The sequence below is a fragment of the Melampsora larici-populina genome (assembly GCF_000204055.1).
Source record: "Melampsora larici-populina 98AG31 unplaced genomic scaffold MELLAscaffold_78, whole genome shotgun sequence".
Classification (NCBI taxonomy): domain Eukaryota; kingdom Fungi; phylum Basidiomycota; class Pucciniomycetes; order Pucciniales; family Melampsoraceae; genus Melampsora; species Melampsora laricis-populina.
The window spans coordinates 243,962-263,398 of NW_006768842.1; the positions used below are offsets into that span (position 1 = coordinate 243,962).

Here is a 19,437-nt window from a genome sequence, read left to right on the forward strand (position 1 = left end):
CCTCGGCCCGCCTTGGAAAAAAGTGTTCGTCAGCACCATCATTCTCAAAATATCATCATAGAAGGCATCGTTGCACTTCGATATTTTGGCGATAAGCTGGTTTCTAGATTCTCATATACTCCTGAATATATTGCTTTGAATTTTCCTTCAACAATTTCAATACACACCATCAGCTATATCTAGTATTTTTGACTTGAACATTTCTGAACACTTTTTCCAATCCCAACGTCTATCATCATGGGTGGCCGCGAACGCACTCAGCCGTATTTCGGTCTTTCCGGCCCACGACTCAATCAAGCCATCGCTACCCTATCTGGCATGGGATTTTTGTAAGCTCCCTAGAACATAAGAATGAAACCGTCGCTTGTCTCGATACCCTTTGACCCAATTTATTTTCCTTTCAGATTATTTGGATATGATCAAGGTGTGATGGGTGGTTTGTTAACCTTGCCCACCTTTGTGGAGGTCTTCCCCGAAATCGACACTATCTCATCGCACCTTACCACTGCTCAGAAAAATTCAAACTCCACTCTACAAGGTGCTGCAGTGTGAGTTCACTTACTTTGAGCACCTTTTCCGAAGAATGATCGGAATCACACTGACAATCACGATATGTACCAATCACAATAGAGCCCTTTACGAGATTGGTGAGTACATATACCCGTCCAACTACATCTCACTTCCGCTTCTCCTGTACTGAGAGTAACCCGACATATCAGGTTGCATGATGGGAGCGATCTCTTGTGTCTACGTTGGTGACAAGTTTGGTCGACGGAAAGTAATCTTTGCGGGAGCCGCAGTCATGGTGGGTGCTTCTATACACTTCACATAGAGTAAAAAACTCCGCATGCTTATTCAAAAACTATATAGGTGATCGGGACAATTCTTCAGGCGTCTGCATTTGGTTTGGCGCAACTCATAGGTAAGCAACACTCAGCCAACTAATGCGCCATCACTTAAGCTAACGTTATCACTTTCTCGTTTTACGTAGTGGGAAGAATTGTCACTGGGTATGGAAATGGCTTCATTACTGCTAGCGTACCAGTTTGGCAATCGTGAGTCGAATCATATTTTACATGGGCGTGCGTCTGCTAATGACAAGCGACCATCGTCCAGGGAATGCTCAAAAGCTCACGAGCGTGGAAAACTAGTCATGTTAGAGGGTACTTTGATCACTGCAGGAATCATGATCAGTTATTGGGTCGATGTAAGCAGCTCATTTTTGACCATCGAAATCCAATTCTGTCATAAATCCAGTGCATCCAGCTAATCAGCTTCTTGGATAAAGTTTGGATTGTACTTTGCTAGCCACTCCTCAGTATCTTGGAGATTTCCAATTGCTTTCCAAGTCGTCTTTGCACTCATTATCATGGCCACAGTTCTTTCTTTACCTGAATCTCCTAGATGGTTGATCAAAAAAGGAATGATCGATGAAGCTCGATCTGTTCTGGCATCATTGGATGGACTTAGTGACCCACATCACCACACAGTCAACAAGGTGATCACGGATGTTCAAAAGTCTTTGACCACTGATGATCAAGCCAAATCTTCAAGCGCACGAAATATGTTCAAGATGGGAAAAACGCGCAATTTTCACCGAGCTTTATTGGCTTTCATGAGCCAATGTTTTCAACAAATCAGGTGAGTTTTTGCATTCCCCTTCAGTAAAATATCGCCAAAATCAACTTATTGACTTCATATCATTTTACCATAGTGGAATCAATTTGATCACTTATGTAAGTTTGAAGCATTCGAACACTCGATCATAACTCCTGTAATCTGATGCTTGGATTGACCCTCGTGCACTTTTCATTCATTTGAATCAGTATGCTGCTACTATCTACGAAAGTCAGTGATAAACGAGATTTCCAAAATTCCTCGCTTCATTGACTGATCGCAATCGACTGCTTCAGATTATCTGCACTTGAGCCCAGTGTTATCCCGAGTATTGGCCGCTTGTACTGGGACGGAATTCTTCATGGCTTCTTGGATTGCGGTGTATACGATCGGTTAGTATTACTTAAGATTTCCTGTTGATTCATCCACTGACCCTTTGAACATGAAAATGACGTAACACAGAGCGATGCGGTCGACGAAAATTAATGTTGATCGGTGCAGTGGGTATGGCTTTGAGTATGGGTGTCTTGGCCTTCGCCGCATGGGCCATCGATCCACATGAGGGAATCAATAGCAGCGCTGCTGCGATTGTTGCTACCGTCTTCCTATTTGTCTTCAATACATTTTTCGCTATCGGATGGCTTGGTATGAGGTAAGTCATCAATCGCTTCAGACTGATTCCAATACTCCAACATCTTTTTAATACTCTCATCTATTTTTCAGTTGGTTGTATCCTGCCGAGGTCGTACCACTTGAAATTCGTGCCGCTGCTACTGGTGTCAGTACCGCATCTAGTGAGTCAAACACTGGTCACCAATTTAAACATGTTATGTGAACTGATTTTCTCTCGGTTTTAGATTGGATCTTCAACTTCCTCATCGTTCTCATTACGCCTGTCGCCTTCCAACACATTGGCTGGAAAACATGTAAGCTCATGTCATTTCGAGTCATATTCCTGCTTTAAAGTAATTTAAAGATTTTTTTGTTTGAAATTCAAATAGATATCATCTTTGCAGCAATCAACAGCTTCATTGTTCCAAGTGTTTATTTCTTCTTTCCTGAAACTGCTTATCGATCCCTAGAAGAGATTGACGCTATCTTTCAAAAATCAGGTTGGTTAAGTGTTGTGTATAATGCTAGACCAAGTGTGACCCCATTAGCTATGTTATCTACCTCATCCCATATGGATGACATTGATACTACATTGGCTCCACAAGATACTGAAAACGAAAAAGGAATAGACACCCCAATAGACTCCATCTTGAAGCTTTGATTTATCAAGTCTTCACTTCTACTTACATGAATTTCGGTAATCTTACAACGCTTCACACATCTAGTCATTCACTTGAATCTTTTATTTCTCTTCCACACCGGCTGTATAGATATGTAAACTATTCATTTTTCAATTTCTTTTAATCTTCTGTCATAAATTTTCTTCATTTCCATCTCTCTCCACAAATTCATTCACTTCTTTTTCTCTTCACTTTATACCTTTCGACTCTGGATTCAACAGAGGCTTCAAGCATTGTATCTTTTCTTTTTCTAAAATACTACTGTAACTCGAATTCAAAATCACAATTGACACTCCTTTTTCATGTGTACACAACAAACAAAATACCAACAAATGAACCTTGACATATTCGAAAGTTACGGAATTTTCAAAAAGTGTTCAAATTATTTTTCGATTGACTCTTAAGTAAAAAATTCCCACTGTTCGACTTTGCTCTGAAATCCGAATTCAGAAGACTTAGTAATTGAGGCTTTGAGCATCATCAAATCTTTTTGCATTGCATTTGGCGTTATTGAACACCCTTCCAATGCAAAGAGGACACAAAATTGAGAACCATGTCCAAGCCTTGGGTCCTGCTGGGGGCTAGCCCATCATTTGAAAAAGTATTGCAGAGTATTTCTCTCGCTAGGCAAACCAGTGATAGCAAGCTGCCTCAATCCACGCCGCACCAGCTCCTCGCGCTCATGAGATCTTGGTAAAGTCAGGAAAGTTGTTTGTTACAAAACATCGAAAAGTATCAAGTGTTGCGCCCCCCCTCAAGTACCGCCTCAGGTAGCATGTGATATTTGTCACTCTCAGCATGCGATATCATTGGGCAAGTCCTTCCCTCCCGAGTAGTAGAGGCTTTGATAAGTTCATCTTGTGCATGATCAGTCCCACCAATTTAACTTGTGATCAAGCTGATTGAGTCTCCATCATCGTTTGACATTTGCCCATCCTTTAAGTCATGAGCAATATCATTTCCCCGTTATGTAAGTGATGAGCAAATCTCAGCAAATCTGACCGCAAGAAAGCAAAAACACGGGGATTGAATTTCCGAATTTGATCGAGATCCACAAGCCAGACGATAGACCCATGGAAAAGCTCGGCTCGAGGAAGATTTCTGTGATTTTTAAAATGCTAATCCAAAATCAAGTGATCATAACCTATCATGACATAAAACCCAACATCAAACGTTGAGAAGGCATCCTGACCCCAAAACAATGGATCAGAGTCACAGATCCTTCAATTGAAATGGCCTTTATAAATTTCAAAATGGATGGGCTAATGAATGAAGTTCAACAAATTGATTAGTATCTTAGCTCCAAGCACATCTTCAACCCATATCTAACGTGATGGCTCAACTAAAATGATGCGTGAATTCATATTTCTGAAGACTCAAGAGGTGCAGTACAAATGATGTTGAATGTTACATGAGTTATGTAACCACACCTGTATTGTACTACGTATATGGAAATCTTTACGATGCTCTTGATGTCGAGTCTCGACACACCCTTCTTTAACACGCTGCTTGATTCCGGTACATATATTCTTGACAACCCAACCCCTTGCTAACTATTTAAAGAGTCCTTTTCATCCCAATCCAGCTCATTTACAAATAGAACCATCAAATATTTGATCGTCTTTGAATAGTTGATATTTTAAACTTGCCAACCTCATTTTACATTAATATCGCGATTCCTTTACAAATTGATATCTTCCAATCATCGACTTGATCTTTGCTTTCGACCTTCAGCCGCTTGTGAACTTCCATCACCACAACCTGTAAGCTGACCAACGAGATCCACTTTCTAAACATCAGCTCAAACTAATCTAATCACATCTCCTCCTTCTTGGACAGATAACAAACCTACGCAAGATGTACGACGTGATCCTTCCAAGTACAGTGAACCCACCCCTGGGGCTCCAATATGGCGTAGACTTGAATGGTCAAGCTTACTATTACCAATTGGCTCCTCCTGCCTGGACTTGGGCCGATGAATTTGGTTATGATGATTTGTATTATGTACCTACCTACGTTCCAATAGATTCTTATTATGATGAATATTATGATTATCTTTGAAGTAGGATATCAGGCTTTCCAAAAAAACAAACAAAAAAACAAATCATTTTTCTCAATTTTACACCTTAGTCCTTTTCTTGCTTTCTCTCTTTCTTCAAAAAAGTTCAAAATATTCTTCTGATCTATCTTATATTTGTTCTCAACTTTCGTTTTCAAAAAAAATCTTCATTTTTCTTTATCATCTCTGTGAGATCTCATGTTGTCTGATTTGATTTTATTAATCTTGAACTTTGTACTTTGATTTACTTTGTAACTTTGGATTATTCACCAAGTTGAAAAACACTTTCTTTGATTTCTGATTCTTGTGGTTTTTGAATTTCTTTTTCTCTTGACTTCACAAGTTGTACTGTTCATTTGAATTCTCTTTGTCACTTCCAGTACCTGATATCTGATCTGAAAGATAACAAAAGCTCTCTGTATACTGAAATTATCTTTTGGCCCATCTCCATCTGCAATGAATGAGTGCGTTCACTTGACTTGTAATCATTTGTAATTGCCCAGCTGAGGTGTAATATCATCTACAGTGGGTAAACCCGAGTACGTGTTCCAAGCCAGTCCGCATAGAGGTTTGGGTCCGAAATTTTTGAGAAATTTTTGCCATTTTTTCTGCTTTTTTTTGGCGGGAGAGTAAGGTTGAGGGGTGGTGTTAGGCTGCAAAACTTTTGGTTTTTTTTGAAAAAAAAGCAAATTTGGTTGTTATTTGCCACTTGAGCAGCCATATTCATTAAATTATAGGCCTAGTGCGCCGCTAAGTAGTTAGATAGGTACCTAATTGAGGCCTAGGTCCGAAAATCCAAACCTCTAAAAGAGTAAAATCATATTTTTGGTCTCCAAAACCATATTCCTAGATTCATCAAAGCAATGCCTTTTCAATGGTCTGGGTGCCAGTCTCAAACATTCAAATTGAGTGCCCCGACATTGACCCGAAAGGTGAAATTTGATTTTGCAGGGCAGGTCGGAACACGTACTCGGGTTTACCCACTGTATTTGAGAAAAATATCTCAATGCTTCTGTATGCCGTCTTTAAACACTCAAGCTTGAACAATGGTCTGTTCTTTTCAGTTTCCTATCTCTACTCCAAGTTTTCAACACATTGTTGTGGACATGACAGGGGATCAAAGGCACATGCAGGTCAAGATAATTTGTCAAGTCCAGCTGGTCTATTCCAAATCTAAGTTCAGTTCTGGACAACAAATTTGCAAAATTGGTGGCTGTAGACAATACAATAGAGTTCTTGGATTTCAAACTCAATTACAATAGATAGGCATCATCAATAAAGTGATTGATCAGATACAAACCAAACATTTATTTATTACAATCCAGGTACAGATTGGCTAATTAATAATTATCTTGTGAAATCACCAGCATTCAAGCCTGTCAAAGTGTATTCCTGTGTCTAAGTCCCCGCAGTCCCACCAAGCTCACCTACTTGTTCCAACTTCCCACATCCCACATTCAACATGTGTTTGGAGATTAGTGGGACCAGGCCTGCAACAGACATAAGTATGTGACCAAGCTAACTCTATTCATGCAATAAACACAGACACATGACGGATAGTGTAGCCTGTCAAATCAAAAGTACTTCAAAAACTAACGAATTAAAGAACTGATCAAATTTCACAATATCAAAAAAAATGGAATAATTTATAAAATCTATCACTTGAAAGACAACCATCTTAGTCTTACAAAGTTGATGTGGCACATTGATTGATAAACACCAACCATAACATACCAAGAATGACAACTTAAACCCAATAAAAAAGCTTCTTATTTGTAATAAATACCTCATTCTTTTATTCACATCTTTTAAATCCGTAGTCTGATGTTCCCAAAAGGTCTTCAGAAAAATCATTTTGAATACCATAATTCTTGGGCATTTGGATCATTTTGAAATCAAGATCAATAGGAGATGAAGTGCAAAATTGATGTGTTCACACTCGTTCAGTTTCTCATATCACTTCATTAGATAAAGTACCTCGAGAGAATCAGGAACTAATCTTCACCGTGATGGAGCCTGAAGTCGGGGATCCTTTTCGTCCTGTTGAGCTTCTTCTTCCTCTTCCTCCTCTTCCTCTTCCTCCTCCTCGTCTCCAGAACTATCTTCGTCTTCATCAGAACTATCTTCATCTTGAACTTCAGTTTCTTCCTCTTCACTCTCCTCTTCATTATTCTCATCCTCCTCCTCATCCTCCTCACTACTCTCCAAAAATTCATCTAAATTTGAATATCCTCCTCCTATCTGTCTCTTTTTTATCCCACCCTCACCATTATCATTCTTGGGTACAAGTACTACCTCTTCTCTTTGTTGAGCACCTTTTTGTTGATAAGATTGATTTGAGAAAGATGATGAAGATGGAAAGTGACTCGATTCCAACTTTTGATGGCCTGAATTCGTTGTTTTCTCATTCTCATCTAGCTCTGGATTCCTTATGATCGATGATGAAGAAAGTTTAGTCCAAGGTGGAACAGTATTCCAACTCAAGTATCTACTCGTAGTTTCATCTTGAGCTGTTCCAAGTTCGTCTTGAGTCGAAGGTAATCCAAACATACAATAAAGACTATTCACTTTCAAGGGTTTTTCGAGCACTTCTTGATCACTGATGACTTTCTCTAATAACCTATCACGAGGGAACATGATCTCTTTCAAAACACTAAGACTTAATTTACTCGATGAATGATTAGGTTCAAGATGAGCTGAGATTTGTTCACCACGTAAGAAAGCTTCTTCTTCAGACATAGGTAAAACACCTTGTGATCCATGATCTTGAATTTCGATTTGATTATCAATTGTTTGATCATTTAAATCAATTCCACCCAACTTAATCAATCCTTGTAAATATCTTGCTCTATCTCTTAATCCATAATCTTCATCATATCTTGCTAATCTCATCACATGATCAAATCCTAATTGATAAATTCGTTTTTGATCATATATGTTTAATGAATTTAAAACAGTTTGTTTTAAACAATACAAAATTAAAGATTTCGTAATCAGTCCAATGATTTGATATTTAGATAAAATTCCTTCTTTAATAAAATTTTCAATTGAAAATTTAATGATTTCGATAAAATTAGGATTTGAACCTGAATTCTGATAATGAAATTCCCCCAAAAGCCAATAAAGATTTGCACGCGTTGAATCATTTGTAATTTGATCACGAATTAAAATTTGTACTAAATCTTTCATTAAGTTTGGAAGATCTGGTAAGATAGATGAAGAACTGGTTGGTAAGATTGAAAGAAATGATCGTAAAACTTGAATGGCTGCAGACATAACATGATCTGTGATAAAATCCAAAAAGTCAGTATAAAATTGAATCAAGGATCTTACTAAGTGAATAAGATCAGAAGTCATAAAGAGATGATGATAAATCATTCACAGGCGCACAGTCGCTTTCTTTTGTAAGTTGGACCAATAATTTCACAGCTTGAATCCTACCATCACCAAACGTATTCATAGCCAAATGTCCAATCGATTTAGTCACTTCTTCAACAAACACAGGATCTGAATCTCTAACATAAAATTTAAATTCTTTGATGATGATCTTGACTTGATCTTCTAAACCAGATGAAACAAAGCTAGTAAGGATCTTCAATTTAATTAATTTCACCGAACGAGAATCACTAGCACATGAAATAAAGAAATCTGAGAGAGATTGTCGAAAGAGTCCTGAGATTTGTCCAGGAACTGAGATCAGAATTTGATAGATCTGATGCAAGACCGCAAGATAATTCCCTTCGTCTTGTTCTACTTCACTTTGTGATAAGAGTCTCATCAATGGATCCACAATGCTCCCTAATCTCGTGAGGGGTGCAACATATAAGAAGACATTTGTAGCTGAGATGATGATTGAAGGATTTCTTGAGTAAAAGAGTGGAGTGACAGCATTTAGTAGAAGTTCTAGATCAGGGTCTGAAACTTTTGTTGATTGTTGATTTCGATTCGGATCTTGAAGATGTTCTCTTGCATACCTCGTCATCAATCGCATGATCGTGTTTTGACCGTTTTCATCCGCATCCAAGAGTGAACGACAATAGAATCGATATTGTCGATGAATTAAATCCCATCGATTAGGGCAAATTATCTCCCAAGCGGTGAGAACAGATCCAATAACGAGTGGTGATCGATCTTTTAACATCCTTGTCAATGGACCTTCGATCAGTGCTTCTCCGTACGAACTGGCATCCACACTGAAGACATCGATCAAAGACTCGGCCACTGTACAACGTACAAACCAATTTGAATCGTTGAGGAGTCGATTGATAGACATCATAACCAAGGGCAAAACGGATTCTAGAGACATTCCAGCAAGTGTTTTGAGAGCCAGAGAACGCATGACCGGGTTTGAATCAGAAAGATCTTTTTGCCATGAATTGACCGATAGTAAAGCCAGATCAGGAGAAAGATGAGCATGGTGTAAAATATAGATTGATACCAAATGTCGAATGGTGAATGAATGTGTTGAAGCCGTGTTGTTGTTAGGAGAATGAAGCTGAGTAGGTGAATGTAGACAGTTGGAAACGAATGGGAAATAAGATAAAACTGATCTCTTCCTGCACATTAACTAAAAAGAAAGAAAACAAGAAAGAAAGAAAGAAATCAATGTTATCAATTTGACCACACTCTTAAGTTCAAAATCAAGATAAAGCTTTGCACAGACATACGACTAAAACCCTTTTCAAACCTTCAAGTCTTTCATTTTCATGTTTACTTCCAAGTAATTTTTTAGTTTCAATTTCACCATTAACACTAGAAATCTCTAAATGTCTATCCCAAAGTCTTGAGTTATTTAATATACCTTGAGCCATCTTGGGTAATTTTGGATTAATCCCAGTCGAGCCTGGTGAAATTGCTGCATTGTATTCTGCATCTAAGCCTAAATCTTTGGATCTTTCTGAGATGTTTTCGGCGATTCTTGCTGATAAACGTTGAGCATGAGTGGTGATTGATGATAAGTCCATTTTATAATTAATGTGAGAAGAATATAAGAAGGTTGAAATAGAAACTGCAATGGGTCCAACTTCCAAGAGATGAAATCAAGTCATTGACACTCAAAGTATCGGATCGGATATTCATGATACCGGTACAGTCAAATCGGAAAAGCTTGACCGATTTTGCCCGCAAAACTCGAGCAATTTGGCGGGGAATTTGTGACAAGCTTTTCCGGTTTGACTGTAATCGGATCATGAAGAACTTGCTAAGAAAGTTGAGAACACCTGACACATTTTTGTTCAAGTGAAGAAGGGTTCAAATCATTTGCAAGAAACTTACAATTTATCATGAACAAGATCTTAAAATCAAGAAATGAAAACATCCATCAACACTATCAAACTATCATCTATCATTCCATCAACACTTAAAAAACAAACACAAGAAAACTTATCTATATCAAACTCAAACTCTACAAGTGGTGATACTACTACTACCAACGAAAACGACTTAGAATCAGATTATCATCGAGTCATGGAAGAATCAAATTATCCTTCAGATGAAATAGAAATCATCAAAATTGATTCCAATCAAGGAAAGCACGATGAGATTTTATTTTCAATTTCTTTCTTTCTTTTCGGTTTATTGTAAGTCATCACATAAAACAAAACACTTCACATCATGAAACACTACTGACATCACATTGTGTATCTGTTTTTTTTCGTTTCGGGTATTGCTATTTAGGAATAACGTTTTATATGTAATCATTATCTCGGCTGCTTTGGATTTGGTTCCATCTGATGTACCTCCTGGTATCATTCTCTTGGCAGATATTACACCTTCTTTAATTGTTAAAATCGGTTGGCCTTACCTGGTGAGTTGTTTATTGAATCCATTCATCTAACTGAAACTGACATTATTACAGGTCAGAGGTGATATTCGTTACGAAAAAAGGATAATCAGCTGCAGTGTGATCAGTTTCGTGGGAATGATGGTCAGTCACCTCAATCTTCATCTAAACTTTAGATTAAAAAATTTCATCAAACTAAGCTCATCTTTTTAAATTTGAAAAACAGGTGATTGTGATCTTTCCGAGTGTAACGATGAGATTAATTGGAATCAGTCTAGCAAGTTTCTCTTCAGGATTAGGCGAAATGACATTCTTACAATTAAGTACTACATTTATCAACAAAACTGGAGTAAGTTGGTTTGCTTCGGGTACTGGTGCTGCAGGAGTGGTTGGAGCTGGTTGGTGGTGGACTCTAAGGAATATGGGGATCAAAGTTGGATTAGGATTGAGTTCAGTTGAGTTTCTTTTTGATTTGCTTGTGTTTCACTATCACAACGAAGTACGACGAAATCCATCAAACTTCTCACATTTGGTTTCTTATTCTAGGTCTTACCAATCTGTCTCTCATTAGTATATTTCTTTGTATTACCGTTTTCCTTGAAAGAATTACTAGACGAAGCTTCCCAAATCACCACCAATGGATATACCGCTCTTAACCATGACGAAGATGAAGTAGCTGTCTCGAATACCTCAAAAACATCAACATTGACTTTCAGAGACAAACTTCGGCTAGCTCGACCATTATTCTTGCCATTCATGTTACCATTGTTTACCGTTTACTTTGCTGAATATACTGTAAGTCAAATATTAATCTTTTCATAGGCTGAGCTAGAAGTGTCAACTAATATATCATCTTTGAGTTCTTTAGATTAACACGGGCATTGCTCCCACACTGTTATATCCTGTTCCAACACCCGATCATCATGGAGTCTTTTCACATATCATAAAGAGCTTAAAGGACTATTATCCTTTTTATCAATTGACCTATCAAGTTGAGTGAACTCATCAACACTTTCTAATGACCAAGATCAAGAGTTCCTAATATCTTTTCTGGCTCGTTATAGATCTTCGTATTCTTTTCACGATCCTCAATAGCTATTCTTAGATTACCCCCTATGCCAAAATCACTGATCTCATTACCTAGTCTGATTCAAGTCTTGATCTTTTCGATTATCTTACTTGAATCATCTCATCAAATTTTATCAAATGCATTTACTTCTGAATTCATCTATACTATCATCTTTGCTTTGATTTCACTTGAAGGGATTTGTGGTGGACTAGCGTATGTGAGTGCGTTTTATTGGTTAAGTCTAGAAGACGATCATAAAGAGTTCAAGATTGGATGTGTTGGGTTTTCCGATACGATTGGGTATGTCTCAATATCTTTCATTCATTTAGAGATTTGATTCGACTTTTTGATTGACCCTACTTTTTCCTTGAATTGCATTTCGATTTCTAGGATCCTTTGTGCATCTCTCTTTAGCTCCTGGCTTGAACCTAGATTATGTGGGATTCAAGTTTCACGAGGACGTACTTTATGTCGTGAGGTGAAGAAGCTTTAAACCCAATCCCATTTCTTCTTGATAGCATACATTGTGTTTTTTTAGCATTTCCCTCACTCTTTCTTAAGCTGTTTTGCAAATGTTTTTTTTTCTTTGGTTAGAGTTTATCTGTTTGAATGAGTTGCTTGAATGTACTTGGGATTTCATTTGTTGTTTTATTGGATTTGATAAATAATCAATCTTACTAAAGTCTTTGTGGACCAAAAGTAAGTTCAAGTGATTCAGAAGATTGATGGAGATCAGGTGAAGTTCAGATCACTTTCACAGGATTGAATGATCAGTCATCAGCTCAAATTAGAGATCATCTTTAGAATGGCTTATGATCCTAATGATCTAATCTGATTCTATGATGCTGTGTAAGATTCTGATGCTGTTCATGTGTCGAAGGATGTATGACGTAGTGATTCTTACTAAGAACTTGAATGATGAGTTTAATGATGAGATGATCATCAAATCATCTTGATGGTCTACACAGAGAAGACTTGTGTTGTGATTTTGTTTGTTCTCTGTCAAATTCAGAATTACCCAAAGTCTTGTCATCTCGTCTGTTTAAATTTGGCTCATCATCTTTCATTCTTACTTTACCTTTTGATGATGTGTTTGTTTTACTCCAGCATTCGAGCTCTAGAGATGGTGTGGGTCAATTTAGGGTCTGCCGGTGTCTGACCTACAAATCCAACCATCCCCCTTGATCAACTAGGGATGAAAAGCTACTGAATCATCCCTTCTACTGTTACAAACTCGCCTTCCCAATCTATCCGCGCAATAACCAAGACTCGTCGATCTCACTTCGTGACAAAGCTGGACTTTAACCTTCAATCGAAATGGAGTTTTCGGCTCTTCAAGCCAAGATCTTCTGTGTATCGTTCTCGATAGCGTAGTGGCTTGTCGACCGAGCTGAACTCGTTTGGAGACAAAACATCCCATCACATAGATACAATTTGGTATCGTAGTCCACAGAAATTGACAACGAGGACGAGAAAGACAAATAGTTTCGAGAGTTATGTCGAATAGATTTTCGGTCACAAAGTTTCCGAAGATCGTATTTGAGTATGCAGCATGCGAGCACTGATGGCGTCGGTCGAGTTGAAGCTTGTTGGTCACTCAATTGCCCTCCCCTTGGTCATCCGATTCCAAGGATAAAAAGCCCACATTGGCCCACAATGACCTCCCCAACCTATCCGAGCAATAATTACTCACTAAAACGATAATCGCATTTCATCACAAAGCCGGACTTTGACCTTTGATCAAAATGTTCCTTTCTACTATAACAGCCAGTATCTTCTGCGCATTGTTCTTGGGACCAAACGTAGCTGGAGCGATCACCTTGAAAACCCTTGGACATGGATCAACGTAAGATGATTGTGTTTTTATCTCATGATTTCCATACATGCTAATGATGCATCATGAAAAATCTCTTCTTCCTCTTCTCTTGTTGATCCTCCATCGGTTCTGTGTGGTATATTTTAGGCTTGTACGTCGGCGTATGGGTGTTCAACACAATTTCATAAACGTTGAAGGCTGTCCACAGGAGATTTGCGGTACATTACGTAAGTTTGACTAGGCCTGCGGCTGGGTTTGACATTTTGGAAAACCATCAAAGAATTGAACATTTTGCCTTTCCATTTTCTTCCTTTTGATGTTTATTTCAATGTGTTCGTTTTTCAACAATCAGTGTATAGTGTAGGTCAAACTTTGTTCGTGATGGCACCTCCGTGTAAAGCACTACATCATGCTGAAAAATTGATTGATGCAGCGGTAAGATCAATTGTGTAACACCAATCACTGTGGGATGATAATGAGATTGATGGTGAAATTTCTTTTGTAGAATGATCCAAGGCTCACGAATCCAAAGACTAAAGAGCAACTCATAACACTGGCCAAGGCTATGTGTCAAGTGAGTAATCCCATTTTCTTTTATCCAGATCCCATCAAAGACTACATCTCAAAGATCAAAAAGTGATATGAATTGAAGATATGAGGAAAAGATCAAATCTTCTGACTGAAGACCTTGTTTGAATGAATAACAGGCTGAAAAGAATACACCTGATGATTGGCAAAAGAATCCACCTACCAAATTGAATTCTTTGTATTGTCATGACAAACCAAAATATAAAGAATTAGAAGGTTTATTCTTCAAACAAGCTCCAAATAATGATCCCAATTTTTTCTTTGATCCTGCATCTCACAAGACAGTCAAATTGGATGAACTTCCTACAACTAGGCCTTTGAACTCCAAGGAGAGTAAATCACTGAATGCTACTTCAACCACTTCCCTCAACAGTACTTCAACTACCACTACCAATGCTACTTCAGCTACTACGCCTGTCAACTCTACTGAAAATTCTACGCCTGTCAAAGCTGCTGAACCTACAACTTCCAATGCTACTGACTCCAAACCTAAGTGAGTTTCCTTTGGCAAGTCTAAAGATGGAAAGCAAAGACCAAGGGACAAGGGAGTTACCAAATACCCTTACTTTGCATGCTGGATTTGGATATTTAGCAGATAAACTCTTGTAATCACACTTTAAGTTCCAGCCTGGATGTTTGACAATGAGTGGCAGCTTCATATCTTCCTTCTTATCTACTCTCTTGATATCTTGATCTAAACTTTTGTTGTCTCATCACTACAAACTTAGTACTTTATAACTTGAATGTCTAATACCAACATGCAATTGCATGTGTCATGAAATTTTGAATCATCATGTGAATATCATATTTCACAATCTCTGGAATGCTAAGAAGGGTGAAGTTAAAATGAACAGATAACTAAAATCCAGGCAAAAACAGATAGGAAGCAGGTGCCAAATTTCAACTAATTTTTACAGGATTATGAATGAGGTAAGGTAAAATGCAAGATATGACAACTTTATCTTTTGCCTAACAGGGGGTCTTACTGGTGTGGGGTCATACCAGTAATTACATTTGATAGGTCTGACCCAAAGACACTTCAAGCAATGGCAAAAGTGTGATGAAAGTCTTCTTGTTCCTCTACTAATTTCAAACTCAGGATGCAGGTTACCAAATAAATGAACTTGACTATACTTTTCCAGATAATCCATCCCTGTCCTTGGATTTCCGCCTATGCCAGAGTCACTTTTGTTATCAACTAGTCTGTAAATTCAAGTCTTTAGATTTTATAGTCTTGCTTGAATCATCTAATTTTATCTTAGTCAAGTTTGTTGAGATAGTGTGGTGGCCTGTCGACCGAGTTGAACTCGTTTGGAGACAAAACATCCCAACCTATACATGGTTTGGTATCGTAGTCTACATAAATTGAAAACGAGGAGGAGAAAGATCAATGAGCTCGAGATTTATGTCGAATAACTTTTCGGTCTCAAAGTTTCCGAAGATTGAGTGTGTAGCATTCCAGCACTGGAGATGGCGTCGATCAAGTTGAAGTTTGTCGGTGTTTCAACTACCTTCCTTGTTCATCCAAGGATTAAAAGTCCGCATCCTCTCTATTTTTGCGTACAATAACCTCCCCAACATATCAGAGCAGAATAATAAATTCTTTAACCTATTTCATCACGAAGACTGACTTTAACCTTCAATCAAAATGTTACTTTCTGCTATAACAGCCAATCTCCTTGGTGTATTGTCATTAGGAGTAAACCTAGCTGAAGCAATCAACTTGAAAAATCTTGAACCTAGCTCAACGTAAGATGATGTTCTTTAGATCTTACAGTCTCATACAAATGATATCTAAATCCTTATTATTCTCTTCTCTCTCTCTCTTCTTTGTTCCGTGGGTTTTGCTTGGTATGTTTTAGACTTGCACGTCGACGGATCGGTGTTATAAACAATTTCCCAACAGTTGACGGTTGTGGAGAGCCCTGCGGTCAATTACGTACGTTGGAGCACCCTAAAGCTGAAATTGAGTTTAAATTTTTGCAAAAATCTCAATCAATTTGACTATTTGTCTTTCCTTTTTCTTCCTTTTTGAAATCTGTTTCAATTTTTTCCTTGTTCAAAATCATAGTCTATAATATCTCTAAAGCATTCTTCGTGATGGCACCGACGTGTGCTGCACTGCATCAGGCTGATCTGCTGCTTGATGTATCGGTAAGCTCTTTTATATTATCAATCGCGGTGGGATGATGATGAGATTGATAGTAAGATTCCTTTCATAGACAGATCCAAGGATCAAGGATGAAAAGACCAAAGAGCAACTGGTAACACTTGCAAAGGCTTTAGTCTCAGTGAGTGGATCTATTTTCTTCTATCGAGATCTCATCAAGGAGTCCATCTCACAGATCACAGAGTGGTGTGAATTGAACTGACTACACAAAGAGCTCAAATGAACTAATTGATGTTCTTCTTCAAAATCAAAAACAGGGTGAAAAAAACACAGCAGATGATTGGACAAAGTCTCCATCTTTAAAATTGAATTCTTTGTATTGTCGTGAAGTTCCAAGGCATCCAATCTTGAACGGTTTACACTTCAAGCAAGCTCCGGGTAATGATCCGAATTTATTCTTCAACCCTGACGGTAAGAAGACAATCAAATTGGATGATATTCCTGAAACTAGACCCTTAGAATTCAAGGATGGTAAACCCGTTGGTCCAGTTTCAGGAACATCATCTGATAAAACCGTGAAGGGGACTAAATCATAGAATCACTTGAGGGCCGAGTTCATCAAGAAACCTATCTCTTCCACCTTTACACTAGCTTCCTTGATGTCTGGTTCCAACTTCTGAATCATCGAGTTTGACCTCTTTAGGCTGTACATAAACCACCTTAAAAAATTCGCTTTTCTGTCTCAGATGTTGCCACTTAATTGTACATAAAGCTACTAAATCTTTCCAATCCTCTTTTTTGATCATCTTCAGATATCCTCAGACAGAGCTACATACTTGAAGTTTACTGAAATTGCATCCTTAACACCGAGATAATCTGTAATCTTCTGAAACAAATCCTGATCAAGGCACGCGAAAGAGATCCAATTCCAACATTCGGCCCTTGGCTTTAATCACAGGGTAATGTGATTATTCAGATCGAGGCTAGAAGATGATCTTGAGGGATAACCATAGTAAGTTGAACATATTTTTCCAAGGATAAATCATCAGAGAGTAAAGGAAATCTACATTCCGCTGAAGGTGACAATGTCATGACGATGTAACCATATGAAATTATTGCATGATTCTGGAGGTGAGACACGATCAACTATGCTGCGTGATGTATTACGTCATATGCACTGAGGGTAAACACAACTAAATCTTCATAGAGTCTTCTTTATACATAGATGCAATACACACGACACTAATGGATTAATCGTGATTCGGGCGGATTTCGAAAAACATGACGTTCTAGTCCGATAATTTTGAAAAAGACCCCCTCTAGACGAAATCTGGTCTACCTTGCGTACCTGATAAGGAATATCTACAAACTAGTGCATGATTGGTATTTCATATGACTCAGTTAAGATTACAGCCTGGGCTTACTAAAACAAGAATGATATAGCAAGAGCCCGTGCCGGGGCTTCCAAATAGGTACATGATGACGGATTGATTCTGTTCAAGCCACCACAGATTGAACCGCGGGTTCATTCAATGGCAAAGCATATTGAAAATCGGTCGAATTCTCGTAGTCATACTTCAAGGATTACAATCAGTATTGACTATATAGCTTCTGCTTCCTCGAGACTACATCACTCACCATGTCCAAAGCCACTTCACAGCTTTCGCGTACCACATGACTTGGCTCATCAGTAGATGCAAAAGTTTTCAAGGCTTCGAGTACATCAGGCGTAGCAATCGAGCCTAGGGCTTCAGCTGCCTCATGGCGAACCATTTCATCCTCTTTGCCCTAAGAGAAATTATTCAGATGAAGTCAGCTGAGATGAGTTGGTTAGAGATTTGACTGAAACTATTTACGTTCTTTAGCACTGTTAGAAGAGCCGGCACTGAAGCAGGATGAGATAGTTGTCCGAACACATAAGCTATTTCATGCCTATTTTGAGTATTTCAAGAGTCAAGGACCAATGAATCAGTTTTGCGAGGTAGCATGACGTTCAGTTTGATCACAATGTTGAATTGTTCAAGCGGACTCACCTGAACAAGGCACTTTCATCTGCGAACCCAGCAGCAAGGGCATCAACAGCTGCCCGAGCTATTGTCTCTCCCTCACCGCCAGCCACCCCACTAGCGCGACCCACAGCGTCCCGAAGCCCAAACATCGCACGATACCGTTGAAAAAGTGATAGTTCACGATCAAGCAATATTGACCTCATTTCACTCAAATTCTCGGATCCTGGGACTGCATCGTGCATTGCTCGAATCATTGAAGGTGCTGGATCTACGGTACCATATTCGCCTGGTCCTAAACTTGAAGACTCATCTTGATGATGGTCATGTTCAATCTTTCCGATTGCCAATTCACAGGTTTCTCGTACGGCTATCTCGGGATCATTTAGAAAACTTTTCAAAATTGGAATTGATGACATGTCGGAGATGGCACCCATAGCCTCAGCCGCCTTTGTTCAATCACAAAACGAGGCAATTTGATGAGTTCATGTTGATAAGTTATGGCAATATTAATGGACATCTACCTCGTGTCGAACCATGGGATGAACCGCCAAATCAGCAAGGGTAGCTCCCAAAACTGGAAGAGCTGATGGTCGACGGATTTGTCCCAAACAGTAAGCAAGCTCGTGACCAAGTAGAGCAGAAGGTAAAGGGCTTCCATCTGTAGGTCTCAAGGCTTCTGATATCGCCGTCACAGCTGGCTCACTGGCCAAACTACGTAGCGTAAACAGTGCTCGGAATCGAGAAGCCAGAGGAGATTTGCCATTCCGGTTGACAAGAATATCATGAAGTTCAGAAATCTGATCAGCGGAAGCCGTTGGGACTGTGTTAGTGATAGTCATTGAGGAGTCGTTGAGTGATTGTAGACTGAAAATATGAATAATGATGAGAAGCTGAGTAAAGTTTTTGGACGCGCTAAAAATTTCAACATCCAAACTCCGCTTGAGTGAAAATTCACTAGGGTACATGCGGGGCCGACAAAATCTTGATTTGCTTTGCCCGATGAGACTCGGTCCCTTCTTTCGCAACACGAGTCAAACGACCGGTCGGGGTGGTACCGCATCGCTGACATTACCAAAAGCTCAAGGGACTTTTGAA

The 19,437-nt window shown here is 38.8% G+C and overlaps 7 protein-coding genes across 7 annotated transcripts; 4 read left to right on the plus strand and 3 right to left on the minus strand.

Annotated features, from left to right (window-relative positions):
* Positions 1–237: 237 nt before the first annotated feature.
* Positions 238–3,217, plus strand: MELLADRAFT_50846 (uncharacterized protein; the record flags this gene model as incomplete). Its single annotated transcript, XM_007417756.1, has 15 exons — positions 238–329; positions 405–548; positions 631–647; positions 720–805; positions 871–922; positions 992–1,055; positions 1,117–1,207; positions 1,289–1,641; positions 1,715–1,736; positions 1,827–1,848; positions 1,914–2,009; positions 2,080–2,269; positions 2,341–2,411; positions 2,475–2,543; positions 2,619–3,217. The coding sequence occupies 15 exons, from the start codon at positions 238–240 to the stop codon at positions 2,888–2,890; spliced, it is 1,641 nt and encodes a 546-aa protein (XP_007417818.1).
* Positions 3,218–8,273: 5,056 nt separating this feature from the next.
* Positions 8,274–9,068, minus strand: MELLADRAFT_73497 (uncharacterized protein; the record flags this gene model as incomplete). Its single annotated transcript, XM_007417765.1, has 1 exon — positions 8,274–9,068. One exon carries the CDS (start codon positions 8,957–8,959, stop codon positions 8,315–8,317), a length of 645 nt encoding a protein of 214 aa, XP_007417827.1.
* A 74-nt stretch (positions 9,069–9,142) lies between these two features.
* MELLADRAFT_30064 (uncharacterized protein) lies at positions 9,143–9,436 on the minus strand (the record flags this gene model as incomplete). Its single annotated transcript, XM_007417746.1, has 1 exon — positions 9,143–9,436. A coding segment is annotated over one exon (294 nt), but the record flags the coding sequence as incomplete, so codon positions are not given.
* A 746-nt stretch (positions 9,437–10,182) lies between these two features.
* On the plus strand, positions 10,183–12,511 carry MELLADRAFT_118419 (uncharacterized protein; the record flags this gene model as incomplete). Its single annotated transcript, XM_007417786.1, has 8 exons — positions 10,183–10,547; positions 10,645–10,774; positions 10,826–10,894; positions 10,977–11,204; positions 11,297–11,545; positions 11,619–11,741; positions 11,815–12,119; positions 12,210–12,511. 8 exons carry the CDS (start codon positions 10,276–10,278, stop codon positions 12,310–12,312), a joined length of 1,479 nt encoding a protein of 492 aa, XP_007417848.1.
* A 1,053-nt stretch (positions 12,512–13,564) lies between these two features.
* MELLADRAFT_113163 (uncharacterized protein) lies at positions 13,565–14,720 on the plus strand (the record flags this gene model as incomplete). Its single annotated transcript, XM_007417787.1, has 5 exons — positions 13,565–13,665; positions 13,783–13,862; positions 13,988–14,070; positions 14,141–14,209; positions 14,343–14,720. The coding sequence occupies 5 exons, from the start codon at positions 13,565–13,567 to the stop codon at positions 14,718–14,720; spliced, it is 711 nt and encodes a 236-aa protein (XP_007417849.1).
* Positions 14,721–15,871: 1,151 nt separating this feature from the next.
* Positions 15,872–16,929, plus strand: MELLADRAFT_113164 (uncharacterized protein; the record flags this gene model as incomplete). Its single annotated transcript, XM_007417788.1, has 5 exons — positions 15,872–15,972; positions 16,086–16,162; positions 16,295–16,377; positions 16,446–16,514; positions 16,651–16,929. The coding sequence occupies 5 exons, from the start codon at positions 15,872–15,874 to the stop codon at positions 16,927–16,929; spliced, it is 609 nt and encodes a 202-aa protein (XP_007417850.1).
* A 539-nt stretch (positions 16,930–17,468) lies between these two features.
* MELLADRAFT_50851 (uncharacterized protein) lies at positions 17,469–19,232 on the minus strand (the record flags this gene model as incomplete). The annotated part of the gene is made up of 7 exons (XM_007417757.1): positions 17,469–17,702; positions 17,758–17,908; positions 17,972–18,121; positions 18,190–18,265; positions 18,367–18,415; positions 18,458–18,788; positions 18,864–19,232. 6 exons carry the CDS (start codon positions 19,179–19,181, stop codon positions 17,831–17,833), a joined length of 1,002 nt encoding a protein of 333 aa, XP_007417819.1.
* Between the last annotated feature and the right edge of the window lie 205 nt (positions 19,233–19,437).